General features: G+C 34.4%; 3 protein-coding genes across 4 annotated transcripts; 1 reads left to right on the top strand and 2 right to left on the bottom strand.

Annotated features, from left to right (window-relative positions):
• Nucleotides 1-72: 72 nt before the first annotated feature.
• Nucleotides 73-3,181, bottom strand: LOC140891707 (WD repeat-containing protein GTS1). The gene is made up of 8 exons (XM_073300317.1): nt 2,976-3,181; nt 2,664-2,871; nt 1,993-2,088; nt 1,552-1,626; nt 1,196-1,306; nt 917-1,008; nt 735-819; nt 73-596 (listed from the first exon to the last, which is right to left on the bottom strand). The coding sequence occupies exons 1-8, from the start codon at nt 3,107-3,109 to the stop codon at nt 231-233; spliced, it is 1,167 nt and encodes a 388-aa protein (XP_073156418.1). The 5' UTR covers nt 3,110-3,181; the 3' UTR covers nt 73-230.
• Nucleotides 3,182-4,841: 1,660 nt separating this feature from the next.
• Nucleotides 4,842-7,526, bottom strand: LOC140891300 (uncharacterized protein OsI_027940-like). Its single transcript, XM_073299738.1, has 6 exons — nt 7,423-7,526; nt 6,714-6,897; nt 6,004-6,157; nt 5,872-5,912; nt 5,727-5,787; nt 4,842-5,190 (listed from the first exon to the last, which is right to left on the bottom strand). Exons 1-6 carry the CDS (start codon nt 7,425-7,427, stop codon nt 5,096-5,098), a joined length of 540 nt encoding a protein of 179 aa, XP_073155839.1. The 5' UTR covers nt 7,428-7,526; the 3' UTR covers nt 4,842-5,095.
• Nucleotides 7,527-18,812: 11,286 nt separating this feature from the next.
• On the top strand, nt 18,813-26,248 carry LOC140886220 (ABC transporter C family member 4). 2 transcript variants are annotated; one of them, XM_073292727.1, is made up of 12 exons: nt 18,813-19,128; nt 19,894-22,074; nt 22,615-22,935; nt 23,017-23,103; nt 23,194-23,817; nt 23,942-24,106; nt 24,204-24,498; nt 24,580-24,794; nt 24,889-25,194; nt 25,510-25,573; nt 25,675-25,914; nt 26,017-26,248. In XM_073292727.1, exons 2-12 carry the CDS (start codon nt 19,981-19,983, stop codon nt 26,115-26,117), a joined length of 4,512 nt encoding a protein of 1,503 aa, XP_073148828.1. In that variant the 5' UTR covers nt 18,813-19,128; nt 19,894-19,980; the 3' UTR covers nt 26,118-26,248. The 2 variants fall into 2 exon arrangements, with proteins under 2 accessions (XP_073148828.1, XP_073148829.1); XM_073292728.1 differs by lacking the exon at nt 18,813-19,128 and adding an exon at nt 19,524-19,729.
• Nucleotides 26,249-26,609: the final 361 nt, after the last annotated feature.

The following is a 26,609-nucleotide window of genomic DNA, read 5'->3' on the forward strand; positions in this document are numbered from 1 at the left end:
AATTGTGCGATAGGGATTTGCGGGATTTTTGAGCTTGGTTCAAAAATTATTTGGTACCTTACAAATTGTACATGGCCATCCACAATATTTTCTTTAAACTTTATATGAAAATTACACGGGTAAGAATAACGGTACATTCAAAGAAGGCAAAAACTAAAAGAAGAAACTCAGAAACTACACAACTATAAATTATGATACAGTATAAGAGGCAAACAAAAGAAAGCCAGCTTCTAGTAAGGACTATGCCGGCCTTTTCTTCTGTTGGTTGGTGATTTTGCCACCAAAGTATTTGATATCCACGAGCAAGTTTTATCTGTCAACTCATCGGAAGACCAGCAACAAAGCCGGCCATCTTCACCACCTGTCCAACCGAAAATTCCGTTGGTTTTCGAAGCCCGGCCAGGAATGCTGGACAAGGGAAATACACTTCTAACAATACCCGTATGGCCACCTTGAAAAACAGCTTCTGTGGATTCGATCCTCCGCGTTGTGCCATAATTTACAGGGAAATACCCGAAAGTGCCATTATTCGTGCCGCCAATCACCCAAAGGCGATCATCCTCACCCGAGTAGTGACAGTCGACAAAATAATCAACCTATAAATAGCACAAGTGTTATTAAGAAACCCAATTTTCCTTGAAATAAGCGTGTATGACACTTGTGTGATAGATGTTGATACAAGTCTAATGCTTTTTCATAATATAGAAGATTCAAACATTTTAAAATCCTCATACATGCTCATTAGTCCAGCTGTTAGAGGCCAGTATACGAGCATCCTCAAAGTTGGCTTCAGTTCGAGCATCATTCAAATCCCAAACACTAAAAGAGGCAATTTATAACGTAAGCATTAAACTCCTGTTCAAATTCACAGCATGCTGGAAGCTACTATATTTATATATGCAAGGCTTGGACATACCTTAAGGTCTCAATATGTGTTAAACACCACAATTTGTGATTTGCCTCACCAAGAAATCCCACTTTTCCAATTGAGGTTCCGACATTAAACACCTTTTTGTCACAAGGGATATGAAGAAGAGAATCAGAGGAAAATTTCAACTAGTTTTTCCAACTTGGTAAAGATGAGAAGAAGTAGAAAGGTGAATGAGATGCAATAAGTTAATATATTCATCCAAAAGAAAACAGGTTACAAGAAGACAGTGAGAAATGAGAACCCAAGGAAAGACATTTCACTTACCGACATCAAGTGATCATCGTCGTTTATGTTTCCGCTGGTATCAAAAAGGCACATCAACCCATCAACTGAACCAGAAACAAGTTTGCTTTGATTATTGGGAACAAAGTGGACCTGCGAACAATTGCAGAAATAAGCATTAAATTTCCGACATATTCGCCAACTCTCTCTGTACACTGACATTCACTATGCTGTCAGGTATACATGCAGCATGTAAAAATCATTTGATTTGGCCTATTCTTAAGGTCCATCCAATGACTGTCCAAGGCCAGATCATCTTCCTTCGTTGATCTCTTACTTCGACTCTTTTTTTTTAATCAAAATTCAAAAGGAGGGAAAAAAATGGCATCTACACAGACCTGTGTAACATCGTCCATGTGAGCTTCCTCCAGGCATGCGGCCTGCTTCATGGTTCTCCAATCCCAGAAAATTATCTGTTTGTTGCCAAATCGTGAGCAGCAAAGAACATGGACTGATGAATCAACTGAAATAATATCATATATAAATTCCCAAACTCAACATGAAATCAGCCATTTTGCAATGTAATGAAATAGTAAGTGTATATATATGAATCGATCTTATCTCCATCAGCTCTCAAGCACTCGTTTTTGTTCAAGCCCCGTGCCTTAAAGATTAAGTGTCATTATTACTAGTAGACAAGAGAGCAGCACATCTATCTAAAATTGAAGGAGTGGCAGCGCCTTCGAGCGCTAGCAACATTCACATCAGAAACATTTCAAAATAATAACCCAATTTTCTCATGGTGATAACGTTTTGGAAATGTCAGAAAATGATAATACCTGTGAGTTACACCCTGCGGCAAGAAGATTTGCCCCCGATCCACCAAATGAGAAGCTAAAAATCTCCTGTGACGGACCTGTACTTATACAAGACACCTATATGGCAAAGCCAAAATCAGAGTAAGTCTGGATCCTCCTAATAGGGAATACAAATAAAAACATATATTCAAATATATCAGAACTTGTGTTTGAGTTCAGAAATTTAGACAACGAGGCAACAATATAAAAGGTGCTTTGAAGCAGTTGATGAAATCGATGTAAGTTTTTACTAAAATGGACATTAAAGAAGTCCAAATTCAGCTTATTTGTAACAAAAATAGAAAATAAAAAATAAAAAAGATGTTTTCTTTGACTACCAGGTTCCCACATAGAACTACCACAGCTTCTTTAGGAAACCAAAAAAAAAAAAAACAGTTCAGAAGCACAGCTAAACAGATAACTTTTTCAAGATTTAGTGGTTCTGTATTCTTCCTCAGCCGTCAAATCTAACTATTAGCACCAAACACTATGCATCGACAGGTAATTCTATTCCAAAAAAACAAGTAATTATATATCTCAAGCTTTGATGGTGCTGTCACTAGAACAAGAGTACAACACACGCCAAACCAGTAAAAAGAAAGAAAAAGTAACAACAATAAGGAATGCAATCGGCAAGTGGAAAACATTAGAACCTGCTGGCAAGACCTGGAATCCCAAGCTCTAATGGTGCTGTCACTAGAACAAGAGTACAACACATGCGGAGACGACGGCCCAGCGAATGAAATCTGATTGATAGTTGCGGAATGCCCTTTACATTGGCCAAGGTACTGCCCAGTCACAGGTGAGTACAACTTCACCTCGTCAGTTGAAAGTGATACCGCCATTGACGTCCAATCATCCCTAAAGCAGTCAAAATCACGAAAACTCCTTGGAATCAGAATCAAATAAAAATCATGCAATTCGACAGAAAGAAAAAGAAACCGAGAGTGAAAAAAAAATCATACTTTGCAGCAATTTGGAAAACGTAATCATCGCCGAAGTTAGTTTGAATGGAGTTCTTGAGGCCGTGCCGCTTGAAAAGTGCTGAATTAGGAGCTGATTTAGCTTCTTCTACTTCCATCTCATCCTCGATTTCCATGGTGATTGCTCCAGCGGCCTGTCTGGTTTGAGAGTGAATATGAATATTAGGGTTTTGGACCTTGTTATTGGATTTGGGCCCAGCTTACTATTTTATCTAGTACTGTCGTAAAGCACGGGGACATATATAAAAATCCGTTTGATATTTATCAAGTGATTTTTTATAAAATACAAAAGAAAATATAACGTATATATTTTTGTTATAAAAAATAATAATAATTTTATTTCTAACAAAATCATAAAAATTTAATGTTTGATACTTAAAACATTTTTTAAATACTATATTATATTATGCCTAATCTCTGGTTTTATTTATTATTTTCTAACCATCAAAACTGTTTTTTTTTCTTGCGATTTTGGTCGAAGCGATCGTTCTACGGATCATCAAAATCTTTTAATAATTCGAATGAAGAAAAATATTATTTTTTATCCCAAAAATATTATATGTATGATCATATCTATCTTCTAACACTAAACAATATGATCTACTATTTTCGAATATGTTGCTTGCAGTGAAAAAAATCAATGAATTGAGAAGATTTAGGTAGTGTTTGGGAGAGCTTCTAGGAATCACTTCTCAGCTTTTCGTCAACAAAATTTCACAAAATTTCAAAATTTTGTTAAGATAAAACTGAGAAATGCTTCCTAGAAGCTCTCTCAAACATTACCTTAATAAGCTCGAATATGTAGAAATTATGTTAATTGTTATTTAAGAAGTATTTTCAGTCACTAAAAAAATAAATTTTGATAATTGCCTTTTTGAAAAAAAATTGTTTTTGTGTATTTTAAATCCAAATGAGCAAAAAATCGATCAAACCGAGAAAATCGACCGAACCGAAAAAAAATCGAAAATTCGGTTCGGTTTATTCGGTTTGATCGATTAATTTTTTAAAAAAATATCGGTTAAGTCGGTTTAATCGGTTCGGTTATTTTTGACCGATTAAACCGATTTTTTTTAAAATAATTAAAAAATTGATATTGGGCCTTAGCTTTTAACTATAATTGCTTATTTGTTGTTGGACTATAACTACATATACCCAATTTTGTTAGAAGTCTAACTCATTAACTCAACAAAAAAACATCTCATAGTTTTACAATTTTTGCCTTAAATCCTAACACCATAATTTATTTTCATCTTCACATTAAAATTTCATCTAAAATTCAATTGAAAGTTTGTGCGCATGTAATATTTTATTTTTTTATAAAAAAATATTTTTTGGTAAAGTCAAGCGCCCCTAAAAATACTTGTAAATTCAATAGAGAAATTTGTGCACACAAAAATACATATAATTTTTTTAAAAAAAATCATGTAAATAAGAAAACAAATAAAAAATCGGTTATTCCGATCTCGGTTTAGTCGGTTTTAATAAACAAATTCGATCGATTCGATTTGTTAAAAATTAAATCGGTCGATTCGGTTTTTGAAAAATTCGGTTCAGTCCGTTCGGTTTTAACCGATTGCACACCCCTAGTGTTTACCATCTACAAAAATATTCATAATCATTTTGATTAGATATATCAACACTCTTTTTCTGTTTTACAAATATGATTCGGGAAAAATTAACAGTAAAATAGTTGATTTATTAAACATGCCAGCGTCTGATTATTTTTGTCTTACCCACTTCTTTTCTCTAATTCAATAACTCCTGTAAGAAAATATTTTCTTTTATAAATATTTTACACTCCCTTAATTAATTGGAAAAACATATGTAGAAAATGCACATCAACTGAAATATCCGGCGCGATACACTATCATCTTGGAGTATCAACGCAGAAAGAGGAAGCTTATCAATCCATGAATTCAAATACAAGCGACACCACATGCAAGGAAAATGCTTTACTCCCCAGATGGTTCCAAAAAGGTGTGTCTCGTTACAGATTTGAGCAAAAACATGGATAGTTTTGTCAACAAAACATGTTTTGCAACACAAGACTCTAAAGGTCAACACCACAAAGACAGGGGTCCTCCAAACTAGATATTAGATAATTAGGAACTCTGCAACGATTCAACTTTAGCCTCGGCAGCTTCTCCCTCTCCCACAACTTTATCTTCAGCTTTTTCGCCTTCGGGTTTATCCACCTCTGCAGTAGACATAAGATGACACAAATAAACAAAACAAATCAAGAACTAGAGCACAACCAGAAGACTGGAACCATATGAGAGATTTCATGTGAATATGCTGGTCGACAACAAGATGGGAAGATCACGCGATATAAAGAAGGTGAACTGGCCCGACAAAGTGACATCTTAAATACCAGAACCTGATGAGTTATAAGGGTTGATGATAATTACATTTGAGGTGCATTCCCCGAAAATAACTCTACAATTGACATTCATGATGGAATAAGGGAAGGACAACAAAACATGAAAAGATGTAGTTTTCACCATTTGGCCAAAAAAGGAAAATTTTGTATGAAGTCTAAATGATATTCATGTACAGTCGGAACAAAACTTCTACCATCACCATGCACAAAAACTTAAATCATGTAATGCTCCATCCACCAATCCAAGAAAATCTCAAAACACTACAGAGGTCAAAATCAGTAATCAATAAAGCAAATCAAAAAAATAAAATTGCAACATTTTCACAAATGCATGTAATTGCAACCAATACTACCTTCATCGTCACTATCATCAAATTCATCAGGTCCTCCCATGCCACCCATGTCACCGAATTTCTGTAGAATTGTGAAGAACAAAAGCATTAAAATATTAACAAAGGAAACCAAGTATAACGCCTGGGAACAGATGCAGAAACTTACAGAGAAATCCATACCACCCAAATCCAAATCAGCAGGCCCTCCTGATCAAATTGTAAACAGATTCAAATTATCTGTTCACCGGAGAATCTTAGCAAAATTTGTATAAAGTAAAGAGAAAAAAATAAAACAAACCGGTATCATCATCTTCGTCCACCCATTTATCCCAATCTACTTTCACATAATGAGGAGTCTTTGCATCTCCACGTAAAAGTTTACTCCACCATTTTTTTTCTGATTTCTCCAAAACACAGAATATATTTCTCACACCAACGTTTATCTTGCTCTCCTGGTAAATAAAACTTGAGAGTCATATGGGGTATGTAAAAGAAAGTAGAAAACCTTGAGATGAAATTTGCATATAAAAATTAGAGAAAATGGTAAATGAGCCCTTCAATTGAAAAGACAAAAGATAAGCCTGCATTAAAAAATATACACCAACTCACGCCTCCCTTTTGTTAAAACAAACTGATTAATCTAACTTGTGGGGTCAGCATACCACTTTTTATGCACATTTTCTACAATCCGTGTTGAAGTTCTTAGAAAAATGATTCATAATTTTATTTTTGTAAATTCAAATAACAGCGGGCTAATAAATAAGGATCCACGGACACATGTCTAAAGCCCAAAACATCACAAGGGGTCATTTATTATCGTGAAGAAATGGAGTGTGTTTTTACTCCAGTAAAATACCTAGGCAGCAGCAATAGGTGACAGGCCACAAATTCTAGAATGTGCCTTTATTTGAAAAGAAGTTTTCTAACAATGGCTAAAAAGTTGATCATCTAGAAACTTCTAACCATGTTATAAAAGCACGACTGAAATATCTTGCCAGCACAACTCACCTCGACATTAACTTTATCGTGAAGATCTAATTTGAGTTCGTAAAGATTGTCTGACCCAGCAGTGGCTGAAAAAGTGAATATTCCTTCTGGATCGAGGTTGACCTTAGAATTCTTGGCATCTGGTAGTACCACCGTAAGATAAACCTTGTCCTCTCTTTCAGCCCACTTAACCTCGGGGTGTCGACTATGGAATAGAAATTCTCTTAGCCAATGGTTAAATGGCATAAAAAAAAACATAAACAAAACTCTAACGCATAACAATCACCGTGAATTGTACAAATCACACGGTGTCATATAATTATATAAATAATAATGTCATGTAAATGTTATCAATATAGGCTCAACCATAAACGAAACAAAAAAATCGAAGAAACCATTTCAGACTTCCTCTTCAATATTAAAAAAGCAAAATTGAACCAATCCACGTATGTCTCGCTCCCACCAGCCAGATAAATTTCCTAAGCACCCAAAACGATAATGATATGATGCACCAAATTTCTACCCCTCTCTAACAAACATCGAACTGAATAATAACCCAAAAGAGTGCCAAATTCAGCTGCATAGTCGTAGAATCAACAACTTGAAGCAAAAAAATCTTGACACGGAGGAAACAAATCAACTCACACAACTTTGGGTCCAAAAAAACGACGGCTGGCAAGATGAAAATCAAAGGCGTGATCTTTACTTCTCTTTGTTGAAGAAAAATTACCTCATTTTTCGAATTTGGTTGCTAGAACGCCTAGAAGAGTCCAGAGACTGTTGAAAACCCTAGAAGCTGTGGTTTATCGCTGAGTGTGACAGTATATATACATTGTATATATATATATATTTATATTATATAATAATAATAATAATAATAATAATAATAATAATAATAAATTAAATGGCTCAGTTTTAAATTTACAATCTCAAAAAGCGCGTTTAAATCGTAAATGTTGAAAATATATATAAATATATATTATTATTTATTGTTGAATATTGAAGGTTGAAAGTTGAAAATTGAGTTGTAAAATATTGAAAATTAGTGTGTGATGATGTAATTAATGATGTATTAATTTTTGACTAATCTTCAATTGAGATCTATAAATAGGTCTCTCCATTTGTGTAGAAAAACACAATTGTGAAGAGAGAAAAATTTTATAAAGTGTAGAATTTGATAAATTTTGAGTTTTTGAGTTTTTACTTTTTACCGTAAATTTTTACTTTTTCACAACACGTTATCAGCACGATCGCTCGAAGGTTCTCTATATTTTCCGACGCTCCAAAATACAAGAAGAAGTAAAAAATATTCAACAAGTAAGAATTTTTATTTTACTGTTTATATATTTTTATTGTGTATATATTAATATATAATATCATGTTATGAAAAAATAAGTTTTTTTCAAAACTTGTTATAAATCCTGGGAGGATGTTAAGACGACATCCCACACTCCCGGTAAGGGATACGACAAGTATAAAAGCCTCTAAGGTTTTTAAACAATAACGTGATATATATTTATTATGTATATATATTAACTATATTAATATATAATTTCATGTTATTATATAAAAGGTTGTCTATGACACTGACCTTATAATAACGTGATATGATATATATTATTGTGTATTTATATACTAACCATATTTGTATAATCTCATGTTATTATATAAAAGGTTGTCTACGACACCGATCTTATAATAATGTGATATGATATACTATACCTGACTTTATACTAACTATATTGGTATAATTTCACAACATTATATAAAAAGCTGTCTACGACACTGACCTTATAATAATGTGATATGATATACATAATTATTTAATTATGATTATCATTATATGCATTACATGATTATCACGAATTTTTATTCAACACATACTCAATTTTTTCTTTACCCCCAACGGTCACAAACGGTAACAAAACGGCTAGTTTTTGCCCTATAAATATGTTCACTCAAACTCATTTTCAATCACACCAAATTCATTCTTTCTCTCAAAATATTTTATCCTCGGTTTTTTCGAAGATGGAGATGATGACATTTATAAGGATATTTTTCATAACGACTATGATCATCATGCTCACGAGTCTTTTACTCACCAGCGATTTTCCAACACATATTTTTTCTCTATTTGTATACGCACTTGTAATTTACGTTCTTCCATTATTTTGTATTGTCATATTTATGGAAATTAACTAATAAAATGCATTGTTATTTTCTAGTACCACCATGTCGAACTTGGCGAAACTCGAATTCATTGCACTTGATATAACCGGAAAGAATTATATGCCATGGACCCTCGATGTAGAAATGCATCTCGAGTCATTGGGTCTTAACGAAACTATCAAAGAAAATAACATATCATCCTCACAAGATAAAGCAAAAGCGATGATATTTTTACGCAGACATCTTGATGAGGGGTTGAAATGTGAATATTTGACCGAAAAAGACCCAATGATTTTGTGGAAAGGGTTAAAAGAACGTTTTGAGCATATACGGGAAGTTATACTTCCGACCGCACGAGATGAATGGAATACTTTAAGATTCCAAGATTTTAAAAAGGTGAGTGATTATAATTCTGCGATGTATCGAATTGTCTCACAGCTGAAATTTTGTGGGCATAATATTACTGAGATGGAAATGCTTGAAAAGATATTTTCCACATTCCACGCATCAAATATAACTCTACAACAGCAATATAGAGTGCGTGGATTTTCAAGATACTCAGAACTCATCGCATGTTTACTCGTGGCGGAAAAGAATAATGAATTGCTCATGAGAAATCATCAGTCCAGACCTACTGGTTCAACGGCATTTCCTGAAGCAAATGTCGTAAGTAAAAATGAAAACCAAAATCAAAGATATAGACAAGATTTTGGTCGAGGTCGTGGACGAGGACGTGGGCGTGGACGTGGGCGTAGAAATGATCGCGGTCGTGGTCGAGGCCGTGGATTTGAAAATAAAAGAGATAGTTATTTCAATAACTCATCTCAAAGGAACGTCACGAACCACCCACAAAAGAGGCAGCATGATAATACGGGTGAAAATGAAAATCATCCAAAAAGAACTGAGAGTGTTTGTTATAGATGTGGCACTCCAGGACATTGGTCAAGAACTTGTCGAGCCTCTGAGCATCTGTGTAAGCTCTATAAAGATTCAATAAAGGGGAAAGAAAAAGAGACCAATTTTACTGAAAACATTGACCATGCAAGTGGTTCAATGAATTTAGATGCTGCCTACTTTTTGAATGATTTCGAAGATATTGATTAAATATACTGGTGGGAAAAGAATGTAACAATGTAATTTTTATTTTATAAAACATATTATATTTTGCATGTATTGTTTGCATGTATCTTTCTTAATTCATTTTATTGCATATTGTTTTTGAAGATCATTATGGAAAATGCTATGATCAAAGATGGAAATAATGCACTGGAAGTTTGCATACCAGATAGTGGTACAACGCACACTATCCTCAGAAATGAAAAATATTTCTTGGAATTAAAACCAACAAAAACAATGGTGAATACAATATCAGGTCCTGTAGACTTGATTGAAGGATGTGGTAAAGCACAATTTTTGTTACCTAATGGTACAAAATTTTTGATAAATAGTGCTTTATATTCACCACGATCACAAAGAAATTTGTTGAGTTTTAATGATATATATTCTCATGATTATGATACGGAAACAATAACCGAAGGAAATGAGAAATATATGTGTCTTACTACATATAAATCAGGAAAGAAATATGTAGTTGAGAAATTATCAATGCTCCCTACTGGATTGCATTATACACATATAAGTCCAATCGAATCAAATATGGTTATTGGAAATTCTTCAATACTAACAAATTGGCATGATCGATTGGGACATCCTGGTTCAATAATGATGCGAAGGATTATAGAAAATACAAGTGGTCATCCACTGAAAGACCAGAAGATCTTTCAGAATAATAAGTTTCAGTGTAAGGCATGTTCTCTGGGGAAACTTATTATAAGACCATCACCAGCTAAAATCCAAAAGAAATCACCCATATTTCTTGAACGTATTCAAGGTGATATTTGTGGGCCAATTCATCCACCATGTGGACCATTTCGATACTTTATGGTATTGATCGATGCCTCTAGCAGATGGTCACATGTATGTTTATTGTCCACTCGGAATGTGGCATTTGCAAAATTGATGGCTCAAATAATAAAATTGCGGAATCAATTTCCCGAATATACGATCAAGAAGATAAGACTTGATAATGCTGGAGAATTTACTTCCCAGACTTTTAACGACTATTGTATGTCGATGGGAATTACTGTTGAACATCCTGTAGCTCATGTTCATACACAAAATGGATTAGCTGAATCATTGATTAAACGTCTGCAGTTGATTGCTAGACCAATGATTATGAGAACGAAACTCCCTATTTCTATATGGGGACATGCAATTTTACATGCTGCTGCATTGATTCGCATCAGGCCAAGTGCATATCATAAACACTCCCCATTGCAGCTTGTATTTGGCAAAGAACCAGATATTTCTCATTTGAGAATTTTTGGATGTATGGTGTATGTGCCTATTGCACCACCTCAAAGAACAAAAATGGGACCTCAAAGAAAGAATGGTATTTATATCGGCTATGATAGTCCATCAATCATTAGATATCTTGAGGCTCAGACAGGCGATGTGTTTACAGCACGGTTTGCTGATTGTCATTTTGATGAAAATAACTTCCCAATGTTAGGGGGAGAAAAGAAACACATCGAAAAAGAAATCACATGGTATGTACCATCATTATTACATTTGGATCCTAGAACTAAACAATGTGATAAAGATGTACAGCAAATTGTGCATTTGCAAAGAATAGCAAATCAAATGCCAGATGCATTTGCAGACACAAAAGGGGTAACAAAATCATATATACCTGCTGTAAATGCCCCTGCTCGAGTTAAAATTCCAAAGAAACAAAATGAAGACATTCATGATGTCATAAAACGCCTGAAGCGTGGAAGGCCAATCGGTTCAAAGGATAAAAATCCTCGGAAAAGAAAATACATAGAGAAAAATGATGATCAGAAAATAGAAAATGGTGTTCCAGAAGAAACACACGATGATGAAAATATTCTGTCAGAACCACAAACTGACGAGAATCATGAAATCTCTATCAATTATATTAATACTGGAAAAATATGGAACCGAAAGAATGTACAAGATATTGATGAGATATTTTCGTACAATGTGGCATGTGACATCGTAAATGAAGATAATGAACCAAAATCTTTTGGTGAATGCAAAACTCGAAAGGATTGGTCAAAATGGAAAGATGCCATCCAGGTTGAATTAAATTCGCTAAATAAACGTAGTGTTTTTGGACCTATAGTCCTTACACCTAAAGGTGTTAAACCTGTTGGGTACAAATGGGTTTTTATTCGAAAGAGAAATGAGAAAAATGAAATAGTGAGATATAAAGCTCGACTTGTTGCACAAGGTTTTTCTCAAAGACCTGGAATTGATTATGAAGAAACATATTCTCCTGTTATGGATGCAATTACGTTTCGGTATTTGATCAGTTTAGCAGTGTCTGAAAACTTGGACATGCGTCTAATGGATGTTGTTACAGCTTATTTATACGGATCACTTGATAGTGATATATACATGAAAATCCCTGAAGGATTTAAGATGCTAGAAGCACAAAGTTCAGAACCTAGAGAATTTTATTCTGTGAAATTACAAAGATCATTGTATGGGTTAAAGCAATCCGGCCGAATGTGGTATAATCGGCTAAGTGAACACTTGATGAAAAAGGGATATGTAAATGATCCAATATGCCCTTGTGTTTTCATCAAGAAAACAACATCGGGATGCGTGATTATTGCTGTATATGTTGATGATTTAAACATCATTGGAACGAATAAAGAAATTCAAGAAGTGATGTTATACTTGAAGGAAGAATTTGAAATGAAAGACCTTGGAAAAACCAAGTATTGTCTTGATTTACAAATTGAACAAAAAGAATGTGGAATTTTTGTTCACCAGTCTAATTATACAGAGAAGGTCCTTAAACGTTTCAATATGGATCAATCAAATCCTTTAAGTACTCCAATGGTTATCAGATCATTGAATATAGAAAAGGATCCATTTCGTCCATGTGAAGATGATGAAGTTGTTCTTGGTCCTGAAGTACCATATCTAAGTGCCATTGGTGCCCTTATGTATCTTGCAAATTGCACTAGACCAGACATATCTTTTGCAGTAAATTTATTGGCAAGATTCAGTTCATGTCCAACGAAGAGGCACTGGAACGGAATTAAACATATATTCCGTTATTTACGAGGAACGACGGATTTGGGACTTTTGTATCCAAAAGATACAAATCAGAGAATAATTGGTTATGCTGATGCTGGATACTTATCTGATCCACATAAGGCACGTTCCCAAACCGGATATGTATTTACTCGTGGAGGCACTGCAATCTCTTGGCGATCACAGAAACAAACACTTGTTACAACTTCATCAAATCATGCCGAGATTATTGCACTACATGAAGCAAGCCGTGAATGTGTCTGGCTTAAATCAATGACTCGGCATATCCAAACTTCTTGCGGATTATCAGTGGACAAGAATCCAATCACACTGTATGAAGATAATGCCGCATGTGTTGCCCAAATGAAAGAAGGATACATCAAAAGTGACAGAACTAAACATATTCCTCCTAAATTCTTTGCATACACTCAAGAGCTGGAGAAGAATAAAGATATTGATATCTGTTACATTCAATCAAGTGAAAACTCATCCGATCTCTTCACAAAGGCACTTCCCACGACGATATTCAGAAAACACATTTATAATATTGGGATGCGCAATCTACGAAATATGTGAAGAATCATTCATGTTGACATCAGGGGGAGTTTACGTGGCTGCACTCTTTTTTTCTTACTATGGTTTTTGTCCCAATGGGTTTTTCCTAGTAAGGTTTTTAACGAGGCAGTATACAACACGTAATGGAGATAGTCATTCTATCATGATCATCATCACAAGGGGGAGTGTTGAAAATATATATAAATATATATTATTATTTATTGTTGAATATTGAAGGTTGAAAGTTGAAAATTGAGTTGTAAAATATTGAAAATTAGTGTGTGATGATGTAATTAATGATGTATTAATTTTTGACTAATCTTCAATTGAGATCTATAAATAGGTCTCTCCATTTGTGTAGAAAAACACAATTGTGAAGAGAGAAAAATTTTATAAAGTGTAGAATTTGATAAATTTTGAGTTTTTGAGTTTTTACTTTTTACCGTAAATTTTTACTTTTTCACAACAGTAAAATCGCATTTTCTGGATTATTCGCATCGGCTCAGGCCTATTTATCTATTTTGGGCTTGAAATATGATGATGGGCCAATTGTCTGTTCCAAGAGCCCATTAATACCGATAAATTTATACGAGGGGTGTTATATTGTTATTTCAGTGAAAATTAACGTGTTTAATATATTTTTCGATAGATTTTATCAGTCGAATTTTAAAATATATATTATTAAATTTTGATTTTATTATATTTTATATTTTAGTGGGAAAAACAATTACTGTAGTTAATAATATATAGTAAAATAAGAAACATATATAATCGATTTTTACTCATTTTAATATCACAAAACCTCTACAAAACAGTTTTACGAGTCATTTTTTATAATTAGGATATTCTATAGACACGTAAAATTGTATGTCAGAAGACCTACTCTTTTAATATATAGTTTAGTGTAGATATAATATAGATTGAGCAAAATAAATTTGTTTTCTTAATCAAATTTATTATGCGCATTGTCTCTGTTTACATAAAGATATAAATTTTGAAAATTACGTTTAAAACTTCTTCAATTTGTTTATTACCCTAACATAAAATAACATTCTTTTCATATTTTATATTTATAATATAATATTTTTTTTAATTTGGATTTTTTTTTTTTTGTGTGTGCGTGTGTGTGTGGAGAATGTATGGTAATTAATTCGTAAACATATTAAGGGGGTACTTTTTTTTAGTTCAACGATAATTTCAATTTTGTTCAATATAAATTCTGTACGTTCGCGACAAGTCAAAAGTAGAGCGGAAATCTAGCCAAATCCGAAAGCAGACACGTGAAGAAAGAGAGTCATGATTTTAATCTAGACAGTGTTTGATTGGTGTGACAAGAGTATTAATGTATAGATATAATGTTGGATAAAATAAGAGATAGTAAAAGTTGTAATAATTTTATTATTTGTTTGATAGTATTTTTGAGTTATTGATAAAATCAGTGATTATTCTTGTAATGACCATTTTACCCCTTCTTTAGCATTATTTTGCCCCAACCAAACAAAGCTGGATATTGGTAATAAGCATCTTCTCGGCACTACCCAGATCGAAGATTTCCATCTTGTTCTCTCCTGATACCTTTGCGCTAGATTTGGATCTTATACTCCAGTTCGTATGTTCCTTCCAATCCATTTTTTTTTATGACGAGTCGACGACTTCCGATTCATCTCGTTCTCTCCTATACATGTTCTTGTTTCGGAAGAGGAGACAGATTTCGAGACTCACGCTGGGCACGACGCAATAAAATAAGAAGGTAAGAAGAAGGTGGAAGAAGTTTGCGAACCGAATCACTGATAAGTTCGCTGACGAAGACGAGGTATTCACGCAAAGGAAGAAACTCAACATCAGCTCTAAGAAGCCTAATCCTTTGACTGCGGTTGTTGATATTTCTGATGTTAACTTGTCTTTTGGTTTTATGTTCTTGCCCAATCTTTTGTCGGTTAGCATCTGTTGAACATTGTAAAAATCTAAAGAGAACTGATTGGGCGAAGAGAGTTCAGACCTTCGAAGCGAGAAAAATGGAGGGAGGAACAAGCGTCTATGAGAAAGTATGATGGTGGTTGCGTTAACAAATATTAGGCCAAAGGGTAATAATGCCAAAAAATAACTAGTCCTAGGCACCGTACACAGCCGACTTAATAATACTATCTGTGAAGCGTGGACAACAATACCGCATTTTCCAATTGCTACATTGCTTTTTTAACGGGCCCTACGGATTACCTATTTTCGTTAAAATGCTACCAAACACTTGATTATCCCCTTATCCGAAGACAATCCGAGCTATCACACGGGGCCTTACGTTATTAAATTGTTTAATACACACGATTATCAAACAATCAATCAAAGCATTTTTTATCTAAAAAAAAAAGAAATAATTGCTCACCTTTCGTACGCATACAACATGTGTTTGAATTGACAATTGACTTCTCACTTGTTTTGACCTAAAAAGGTTGTGTGAATTTCAAATTCACCATCATATATTTTGGATACGTTCTTTAATAATGAAAATTGTTCGATCGGTTAACATTATTTTTTTAGTGTTTTCAAGAATAAAAAATATTTTTGGCTCTAGACGTCCAAAAATAAATAAATAATCAATTACATACGTTTTTCAAACCCACATTCTACTTAATTTAATTGCAATCCGAATAATAAAATAATTGAGGGTGTTTGTAAAAGATCATATTTTTATAAATGCTTAATTGAAAATCAGCAGTAACTAATGTTTAATTTGATAAATAAAATATTATAGTACTAATATTTTTTTTACCACAATCACTACTATCGAAACATAATCAATATTTTACTGATTTTTAAATTTCAATTAAATTAAACAAAAATAATCCAGAATCTGAGTCTAATATACGCATGCACAAAACTCATTTTTTGAAAAAAAAAATAAAAAATTCAAGAACCACTTTTGGATAGATTTTATGCACATCCAAATGAAACACTATATTTTTATTTCTATGCACAAAGTAGAAGAGCTTTTGTTTTGTCCATGGAAAATGAAAGTCACCTAGAAATAGATTAGAGCCTAAAAGCTTTGTTGTGGAAAATTAAAGTTTCCCCAATTTATTTTATTTAATTCAAAAAAATGGAGCTTTAGGTGTCCATAGATTACGACCCATTTGGCTTGTCTGAGTCTGACCACCTATTCAACACAATATTATTATCTTGGAGCCCAAGGCCATTAATTTGGGATGCAATTTCATTAAATGTTCATCGAGGAGTCTATGTCACACACGGCAACATTTTGTACACAACATGTGGTCATTACAATGGGACGACACGAGTTTCTAACATTATTTGTTTATATTAATTTGATTTATTTTTTTCTAATACAAGATCATGAATTGTTCTCATCTTTTAGCTCTCCGTTTTCATGTTTCAAATCTACAAAAAGTCCGTTATTTGGTTTCACAAATTTTTATCTATGAGATAAGTCAATCATGTTATATATACACATATAATAAATGATCACCAAAATGTAACTATAAAAAAGAAATAATGGTGATTAATGCTATTTAATAATAATGATGATAAGGACAATTTTCGGTTCAAATTTTCAATTTTGAAATTCGATAAAATATTATCACAATGTTTGAATTTCAATTAGTTTTTTTTAATACAGTTATTTTTTTAGAAATAAATGTGTTTATACAAATACTGTATAAAACGTTTTGGTATTTAAAAATAATTTTAAAAACGTGTTTGAAAACTATATTTATAAAAACAATTTGATATTGTGGTGTTTTCTTGTGAACCTTCATTTGTTCGAAATATATGAATGGGCTCATGCTATGAGCAATTCAAGTTAACATGCGTAGATTGCTTTGACGTCATGAATGACGAACTCTTTTTGTTTGTTTTATTTTTGGAAAACGTGTCGATGGTGTATAATATTAATATGAGTCAATATTGCCCTGGTGATAAATAAATAAATAAATAAATGAATGAATGAATGAATTATTAATTATTAATTATTAATTAAAATATATAAGTGAGTCAATCATCAAAATCCTTGCCAATCAAGTCGCCACGATGGACTATGGTACTACTACAAAACTCGTAGTTTACCTGATACAAAGTTCTCAAATATAACAATTAATTTCTCAACTCAAAAAGGCAAAAAAAAAAAAAAAAAAAAAAAAACAAACAAACAAAAACAAAAAAAAAAGGGAACCATTTTCTAAAGGATCAAATCTAAATTATCTACGATTTCATTTTCAAAATCCAATTAGTAAACAAATTTTGCATGTCTTAAGAAATCGTTCAGCAACTCAACCCCATAATTCGAATTGTCCTTTCAATAAAGACAATTGTTACAAATAAAAAAAATTACACTACTTGTATTTTTCTTTGTTGGTTTTTTTAATCATGCTCGTCGTATCAAATGTTTATCATCAAGTCAAGAAGCATAGGTTTCGTTTGAACAAGTATTTATAAAAAGTTTGTATAAAAATATTTATTATAAAATTTGTAAAAAATATTTTAAAAATATACATATATATTTTTGGACAATTATTTATTTTATAAAACATGTCAACGGTAGATGCCCATGTCCATGGACAACGAAAACATAGTAGAATCGTTTTGAGTGTACCAACAACTCCATCAATGCCTTACAAGCGCATACACACACAAATAAATAAATATACATCAATATATATATGATCTGTAATTTAAAAAGGAGGTTCTTGAAGATTTCATCAACACTTGTCAAGATATAACAAAAGTTCATGGCCCACGAAAAAACAAACAACCAATATAAAAAAATATATTTTTACAAACTGAAGATGCGTACCCCTTATACCTTGTATCCACGTATACAATTGTAATTCTTTTTTTCTTTTTGTTTTTTTTGAATCAAATAAACAATTGTAATTTGTAATTCTAAGAACGAAAAGGGTGAGTGTTCACTTGCTGTCCACGAGCATTTAAAGCTAAAATCACATACTTGCGTTGCTGATAACACCACCGGTTGAGTTTCCATTTGACCTCTTCTTCGCCGTTTCAATCTGGATTTTTTCGCTCAGAAATGAAAAGGTTATCAAGATAAAAATTGAAATAGTTTTGATATTTTAAAGATAATAATATGTAATCGTGCGTGTACTTTATTATGTATGTAGCATAATTTCAAGATATTAGGTGCGAGAATATTACAAATGTCGATTAAAAGAAAATGAAAATGAATGATTTCAATCAATCCCAACATGCGTGTTTTATTCCTATACCTCATCGATTTACATCCACCAGTTCCATATTTCTTGCAATAGAAAAGGGAAAAAAGAAATATATACGTGTTCGTCCTTTTCTTGGTGAAGTGTCTTTTTTAAAAGAATATATCTCGTCGTTTGATTGATTCGTCATCATCTTTCGGGTCGCGTTCGTTTACTTGTCCAAGATTTGGATTTATCCAGCAAAGTTTCCTTTTTTCTTCATGCCCATCAAGTCTCTCTCTTTTTTATACACAGAAATGGTCCAAATTTGTGTTCTTCATTAGTCCTTCGAAGTCTAATCCTCTCTCCACCCCTCCATTCTTGATTCTGTCCAGGAGACCAAGCGCCGATGCTTTCAACAGGTAATAGTTTATCACACGTATCGTCAAACCCATGAGTTATTTCACTTGCACTGTCACTTTTACTCGCTTCCCATTGTTGTGAATCCTTTTGTTTGGGCTTTGAAATGTTCAACGATGGTTTTGATACTTTCATGTTTGCACTAGTTCTCTTTTGCTGAAAAAGTTATATCTTGCCTTTTAATTCTTATCATTTCGTCTCATAAATCTCCTTTTTTGTTTTGTTTTGTTTTTTTTAACTGTAAAGAGGGATTCCTAAAAGTCTGGTTACTGTTTCGCTTTTTAAAGTTTCCATCGATTTAGTCAAGTAAAGCGGGCGACCCACTGATCAATTAGTATTTGTGTAGTTTCCTTCGTAGACATTTTACATGGATTATTGTATGTAAAATATACTGTAGTTCTTTTGACTTGTATTACGATATAAGAAGTGGAATTGTTTGTGTTAATATAAACTAATTTTATTCACAAAATATGTTAATTGTATAATTGTTTGGTGATTTATAACCTTCTTTGATGGGGTGATGATTTATCTTGCAATAAAGAAGAACATAGGAAAAGGAAAGCAAGGAGAGAAAAGAATCAGCTTGAACCGAATGGAAGAAATGTACCCGAACTCAAATATGTCCCCATCTATCTTTAATTCTATGTATCTAGGATAATAATTATCTTATAATATAATATGATCATCGTTATTTATTAGGCATGAGCAGGTCGAGGCTGTCTGCCCACAATTCAACAGGTTTCATTAAATGCTTTGTCTTGTTGCAGGTCGGCGAGAGATGAAAGTTGGAGCTAATAGTACAAACTAGAAGTGCTCCCGAATTTTGTGGTTTGGGATTTTGATTTGTGGGCAATATGTCATCATCTTCTTGGATCACCTCCCTTTCTTGCTCTGGAACTGCGAGGCCATCATCGAGCGGCAGCTTTTTCTCTCAGTTCGTGCAGTGGCTAAGATTTGTCTTCTTCTCACCATGTCCTCAGAGAGCCCTTTTATCTTCTGTGGACATTCTTTTCTTGGTTATTCTGGTTGGGTTTGCAGTCCATAAGCTGTATTCAAGATTCACTTCGAATGGGAACTCGGAGTCTGAATCAAATAAGCCTCTGCTTGGTAACAGGAGGGTTCACGTCAAAACTGATTCTTGGTTTAAGATTTGCCTCGTAGCTACGGTACTTTTAGCAGCTTGTTCAATTGTTATAAGCATTTTTGCTTTTACGAGTAGTGCCCCGAAGGCATGGAAAACTTTGGATGGTTTATCTTGGTTGATTCAAGCGATCACTCATGGAGTTATTGCTGTTCTGATTGCTCATGAGAAGAGATTTAAAGCTGTTACTCATCCGATCACGCTGCGAATATACTGGATTTTGGAGTCTGTTATCTTTGCTCTTTTCTTTGCTGCTGGGCTTTTGCGTATGATTTCTTATAGTGAAGCTGGTTCCGACTTGAGATTGGACGACATTGGTTCAATAGTTGTGTTCCCTTTGTCTGTTGTTCTTCTTAGTGTAGGAGTTAAAGGGTCCACTGGGGTCATCGTAGTGGAGGACTCCGATCCAGTTACGGATGCAGATGGGAAACTGTATGAAGCGGACAAATCAAATGTTACTGGATATGCTTCGGCTTCTATTGTTTCTAAAGCTTTTTGGATTTGGATGAATCCCCTTCTAAAGAAAGGTTACGAATCACCTCTCAAGGTTGAGGACATACCTTCCCTTTCACCGGAACACAGAGCCGAACGAATGTCGGAGCTCTTTGCGAGAAACTGGCCTAAGCCTGAGGAAAACTCGAAGCACCCTGTTATTAGAACACTAATTCGATGCTTCTGGAAACAATTCCTTTTCACTGCTTTTCTTGCAGTTGTAAGGCTTTGTGTCATGTATGTTGGTCCGGTACTCATACAGCAGTTTGTGGATTTCACAGCAGGGGAGAGGAGTTCTTATCTTGAAGGATATTACCTTGTGGGTATCCTACTGGTTGCGAAGTTCTTGGAAGTTTTGAGTTCTCACCAATTTAACTTCCATACCCAAAAACTTGGTATGCTTATTCGATCCACACTTATTACTTCTTTATTCAAGAAGGGATTAAGGCTATCAGGTTCCGCAAGACAAGCACATGGGGTTGGTCAAATTGTAAACTACATGGCTGTGGATGCTCAACAACTCTCGGATATGATGCTGCAGCTTCACTTTTTGTGGCTAATGCCATTACAGATTACTGTGGCTATAGTTATACTTTATCAATATTTAGGTCCTGCCACATTTGCTGCACTCTTGGGACTGGCATTGGTCATGCTATTTGTCTTATTTCGTACCAAGAAGAACAATGGCTACCAGTTTAACATAATGAAGAACCGTGATTCGAGAATGAAAGCAACTAATGAGATGCTTAACTATATGCGGGTGATAAAATTCCAAGCATGGGAAGAACACTTTAACAAGAGAATCCAATCCATTCGTGAAGCAGAATATGGTTGGCTATGTAAATTCATGTATTCTATAGCGGCAAATATCATTGTCATGTGGAGTGTACCACCTTTTATTGCGGCAATTACATTTGGGGTTGCAATTCTTTTTGGGGTTCCACTATCTGTTAGCACTGTTTTTACCACAACTTCGCTTTTGAAGATGTTGCAGGAGCCTATTAGGACTTTTCCGCAATCTTTGATTTCGCTTTCACAGGCATGGATCTCTCTTGAAAGGCTGGATAGATTCATGATTAGTAAGGAGTTGTTGGAAAAATCGGTGGAGAGGGTTGAAAATTGTGATGGAGATGTGGCAGTGGAAGTGGAAAATGGGACGTTTAGCTGGGATGATGAAGGTGGGGAAGAGGTGGTGAAAAATTTAAATTTTGTGATAAAGAAAGGGGAACTTGTGGCAGTTGTTGGAACAGTGGGATCCGGAAAGTCTTCTCTCTTGGCGGCAATTCTTGGTGAGATGAATAAATTGTCGGGAAAGGTACAATCTGATTTTCAGTTTACTGCATTCTTTGTTTTAGATTAGTCTATTTATCATCGAGTAAGTTACCTAGTACCCACTAAGATTGATTACTGATATTCACTTTGCAGGATTAGAAACTAAGTCATAAGCTTTCCATGAAGAATAGGAATTCTTGTTATATTATGGTTTGATTATTTCATTTGTTTGATTCAACGATATAAAGCTGCAGTTTTAGAATTCTACTTCCATGCCTTAAAACTTTTGCTGCCATTATTTCTTCCAAATCAAGGTGGTCATCCCACACATCTTCCAGACATTTAAATTACCTGTGTCACTTTTTACTCTTTCAGCACCAGTAATTACAAGATTGCTACTGGTCCACCCTCTTTTTCGTTTCAATCCAGATGAATGGTTCCTCTCTTTACTTGATCCATAATTTTGAAGAGTCAACTCAACCCGATTTTCAATTGGTGCAATCAATTGAATATTAAATTTCTTGCATGTTGATAACGTGATCCACTCTTTTAAACTGAATGCTCTTTTTCCCCTGAATAACAGGCCAGAGTATGTGGAACTACTGCCTATGTCTCCCAAACATCATGGATTCAGAATGGGACAATACAAGAAAATATACTATTTGGTTTGCCTATGAACAGGAAGAAATACCAGGAAGCTATCAGGGTTTCCTGCTTTGAGAAAGACTTGGAAATGATGGAGTTTGGAGATGAAACTGAAATCGGAGAACGGGGGATCAATCTAAGCGGTGGTCAGAAGCAGCGAATCCAACTTGCGAGAGCGGTATATCAAGATTGTGATATCTATCTACTTGATGATATATTTAGTGCTGTTGATGCTCACACAGGATCCGAAATTTTCAAGGTTACAAATGGAACTATTCATGAAATTCCATTTCTTTGTGAGACATATAATGCTTCTATTAATTTGATAACATTTTTACAGGAATGTGTCAGAGGAGCTTTTAGAGACAAGACCATTATACTTGTTACCCACCAAGTAGATTTCTTGCATAATGTTGATCAGATCCTAGTACGTAAAAAGCATCCCTTTTATAAATATATTTAGAATTTTCGACTATGTGTGAAAATCTTACACTTGACTATGGGTTCTTAAACCCAGGTTATGAGAGAAGGGTCGATTGTTCAGTCTGGAAAGTATGATGACCTACTAGAATCGGGAATGGATTTTAAAGTTTTAGTAACGGCGCATGATGCTGCTATGGAACTTGTCGACGTGGAAACAAATGAAGATAACAAAACTTCCCCAAAGATATCTACTCAGAAATCTTTCAAACATGGAGAAGAAAATGGTGAAAATCATACGGAAGAACGATCCACGCAAAATCAGGGAAGTTCTAAACTTATCAAAGAAGAAGAAAGGGAAACAGGACGAGTTGGTTTACATGTCTACAAGCTATATTGCACGGAATACTCTGGATGGTTTGGAGTCATTGTTGTGTTGTTTTTGTCTCTGGTATGGCAAGGTTCATTGATGGCAAATGACTATTGGTTGGCCTACGAAACTTCGGAAAAACGTGCAGCGTCATTCAACCCTTCTGTGTTCATTGAAGTTTACATTATGATTGCTGTCATCGCGTTTTTATTGATTGTTGTGAGAAGTATTATAGTTACAGTTATGGGATTAAAAACCTCTCAGATTTTCTTCAAGCAGATCCTTCACAGTATTCTGCATGCTCCCATGTCGTTCTTTGATACTACACCTTCTGGAAGAGTGCTGACTCGGGTACTGTACCAAATTTGTCGAGTCCCTAAAATGAATCCTGTTCAATCTTCTGTTGATTAAATTTAATCAGCTGAAGATTGATTTAGCGAAGATGCATTATAACCTGCCTTTTCTACTTGTGCAGGCATCAAGTGATCAGACGAACGTGGATATATTGATACCTTTCTTTATGAGTATGACTGTTGCGATGTACTTTACCCTTCTCAGTATCATCATCATTACCTGCCAGTATGCTTGGCCAACTGCAATCCTTTTGATTCCACTTGCTTGGCTAAATATCTGGTATCGGGTAATGCCCTTTTTCTAACAGTCGAAACTTCTTGCCTTATGCATACTTTCATCAGTGAAATTACTATCTAAAATTGAAATTTTTATATTGCTTTCAGGGGTATTTTCTTTCTACATCCCGGGAAGTTACTCGATTGGATTCCATTACCAAGGCACCTGTGATTCATCATTTCTCAGAGAGCATTACAGGGGTTATGACTATTCGTTGTTTCAGAAAGCAGGAAAGATTTTGCCAGGAGAATGTGAATCGTGTCAATGCAAATATACGTATGGATTTTCACAATAATGGATCCAATGAGTGGTTGGGATTTCGTTTAGAATTAATGGGATGCTTCATCCTATGCGTGTCTGCAGTTTTTATGATTGTTTTACCTAGCAGCATCATCAAGCCAGGTCTGTTGCCGTAGAAATTCAAGAAAAGTTTTTGATGTTCCAAATTTGATATTGTGGGATCTAACTTGCTTAAAATTTCAGAGAATGTTGGCTTATCTCTCTCGTACGGTTTGTCCCTGAATTCCGTGCTATACTGGGCTGTGTATGCAAGTTGCTATTTGGAAAATAGGATGGTATCTGTGGAAAGGATTAAACAATTCACTGTCATACCCTCAGAGGCAGAATGGAAGAACATGAGCTTTCTTCCTCCGATCAGTTGGCCGACAAATGGCAATGTTGATCTCAAAAACGTGCAGGTAAATGTTGCCGATTCTGTCATTTAAGTTTCAAACACGCAATTTCATTATCGATACTCCAATGTGTGGATGTGTTGGAATTGTTGATGCACAGGTGAGATACCGGCCAGATACACCCTTAGTTCTGAAAGGAATAACTCTAAGCATATTTGGGGGTGAGAAGATAGGTGTTGTTGGTCGCACAGGAGGCGGGAAATCAACTCTGATCCAGGTTTTGTTTCGATTGGTGGAACCATCAGGAGGACAAATTATCATTGATGGCATTGACATTTCGGCATTGGGGCTTCATGATCTTAGGTCCCGATTTGGAATCATTCCTCAAGAACCTGTGCTTTTCGAAGGAACCGTGAGAAGCAATATTGATCCCACCGGAATTTACTCAGATGATGAAATATGGAAGGTAGTCAAGCCATTTTTGCTGACGCTATTATTATTTTGATAATAAGAATGCTGATTTTACAAACTTGCGTCAAGGAGCAACTATTACCTCATCATCAGATGTGGCCGCCTACCGTTCAAAGCATGGCTCTTTATTTCCTATACTATTTAAAAGATTTGGATAATTTTTTTACTATCAGCTAAAGGTTTATTATTTATGGGTTTTGGTACCGCGAGATGTGCTCATTCGCATTACTTTGTTGTTGAGTACCCAATAGGACACAAGTAGGTAGCTATCTTAGTATTGTTTCTAAGCTCTTTACTTTTGTTTACGCAGAGTCTTGATCGTTGCCAACTTAAGGATGTGGTGTCTGCAAAACCAGGGAAACTAGATTCAGCTGGTATGTACAAAATTTTTTCTTATCACACAAACAAGTTTATGGTGAACATGTTTTTTGGTAAGAAACTTGAATTTTCAATTACCATTTCCCTCGATTTTTAGTCGTGGACAGTGGCGACAACTGGAGTGTCGGGCAGAGGCAACTGCTGTGCTTAGGACGAGTGATGCTAAAAAGAAGCCGGCTTCTGTTCATGGACGAAGCAACCGCATCAGTGGATTCACAAACAGATGGGGTGATACAGAAAATCATCCGGGAGGACTTCGCTTCATGCACTATTATAAGCATTGCTCACAGGATACCCACAGTAATGGACTGTGACAGAGTTTTGGTCATTGATGCAGGTTCGTATACTTTGATCTCTGCGTCGAAGATTTGTTGTTTTTTTTTTTTTTGTTTTTTTTTTATGGTCATGTTTTGACGATATATTGTATCCATGTTTATAGGAATGGCGAAGGAGTTTGACAAGCCTTCTCATCTTCTGGAGAGAGCATCTTTGTTTGGAGCATTGGTTCAGGAGTATGCTAATCGTTCTACTGAACTTTGAGTAGAAATTCAAACTTTTATTTTTAGGTATTTTGTAACCTCTAATTTTGCATTCATACAATTAGGATGCAAATGTTTATTCTGTTTTGAAATTTAATAACTAAATAAATAAATAAATATTTTTTTAGCGGATTTATAATCTTTTCGTTTGTTCTAAACTTTTTATCGGAGATGTTCTCCACGCTTTGACCAGTATAAATACTTTTGCTTTTATTCACCAAATATAGTTTATGAAAATGAATTATAGAACTAATGAACTTTGCAATGGTAATTTTATATCTAGTAATATGATTCAGTTTTTATTAAAAATGGCTCAAATCAATATACAAGGGTTTATGAAAATTGATTTTTATCTATTTAAGTGGCATTTCAAACGTTCTCAAAATAGAGAAGAAAGAAAAACGAATTAGACTAAATATATTTAGAATCGAATCATTGATACACACTAGGGGTGCAAATGAATCGAACTTGTTCGTGAGCTTTACGAGCCCGC

The sequence above is a fragment of the Henckelia pumila genome, chromosome 3 (assembly GCF_033568475.1).
Source record: "Henckelia pumila isolate YLH828 chromosome 3, ASM3356847v2, whole genome shotgun sequence".
NCBI classification, from domain to species: domain Eukaryota; kingdom Viridiplantae; phylum Streptophyta; class Magnoliopsida; order Lamiales; family Gesneriaceae; genus Henckelia; species Henckelia pumila.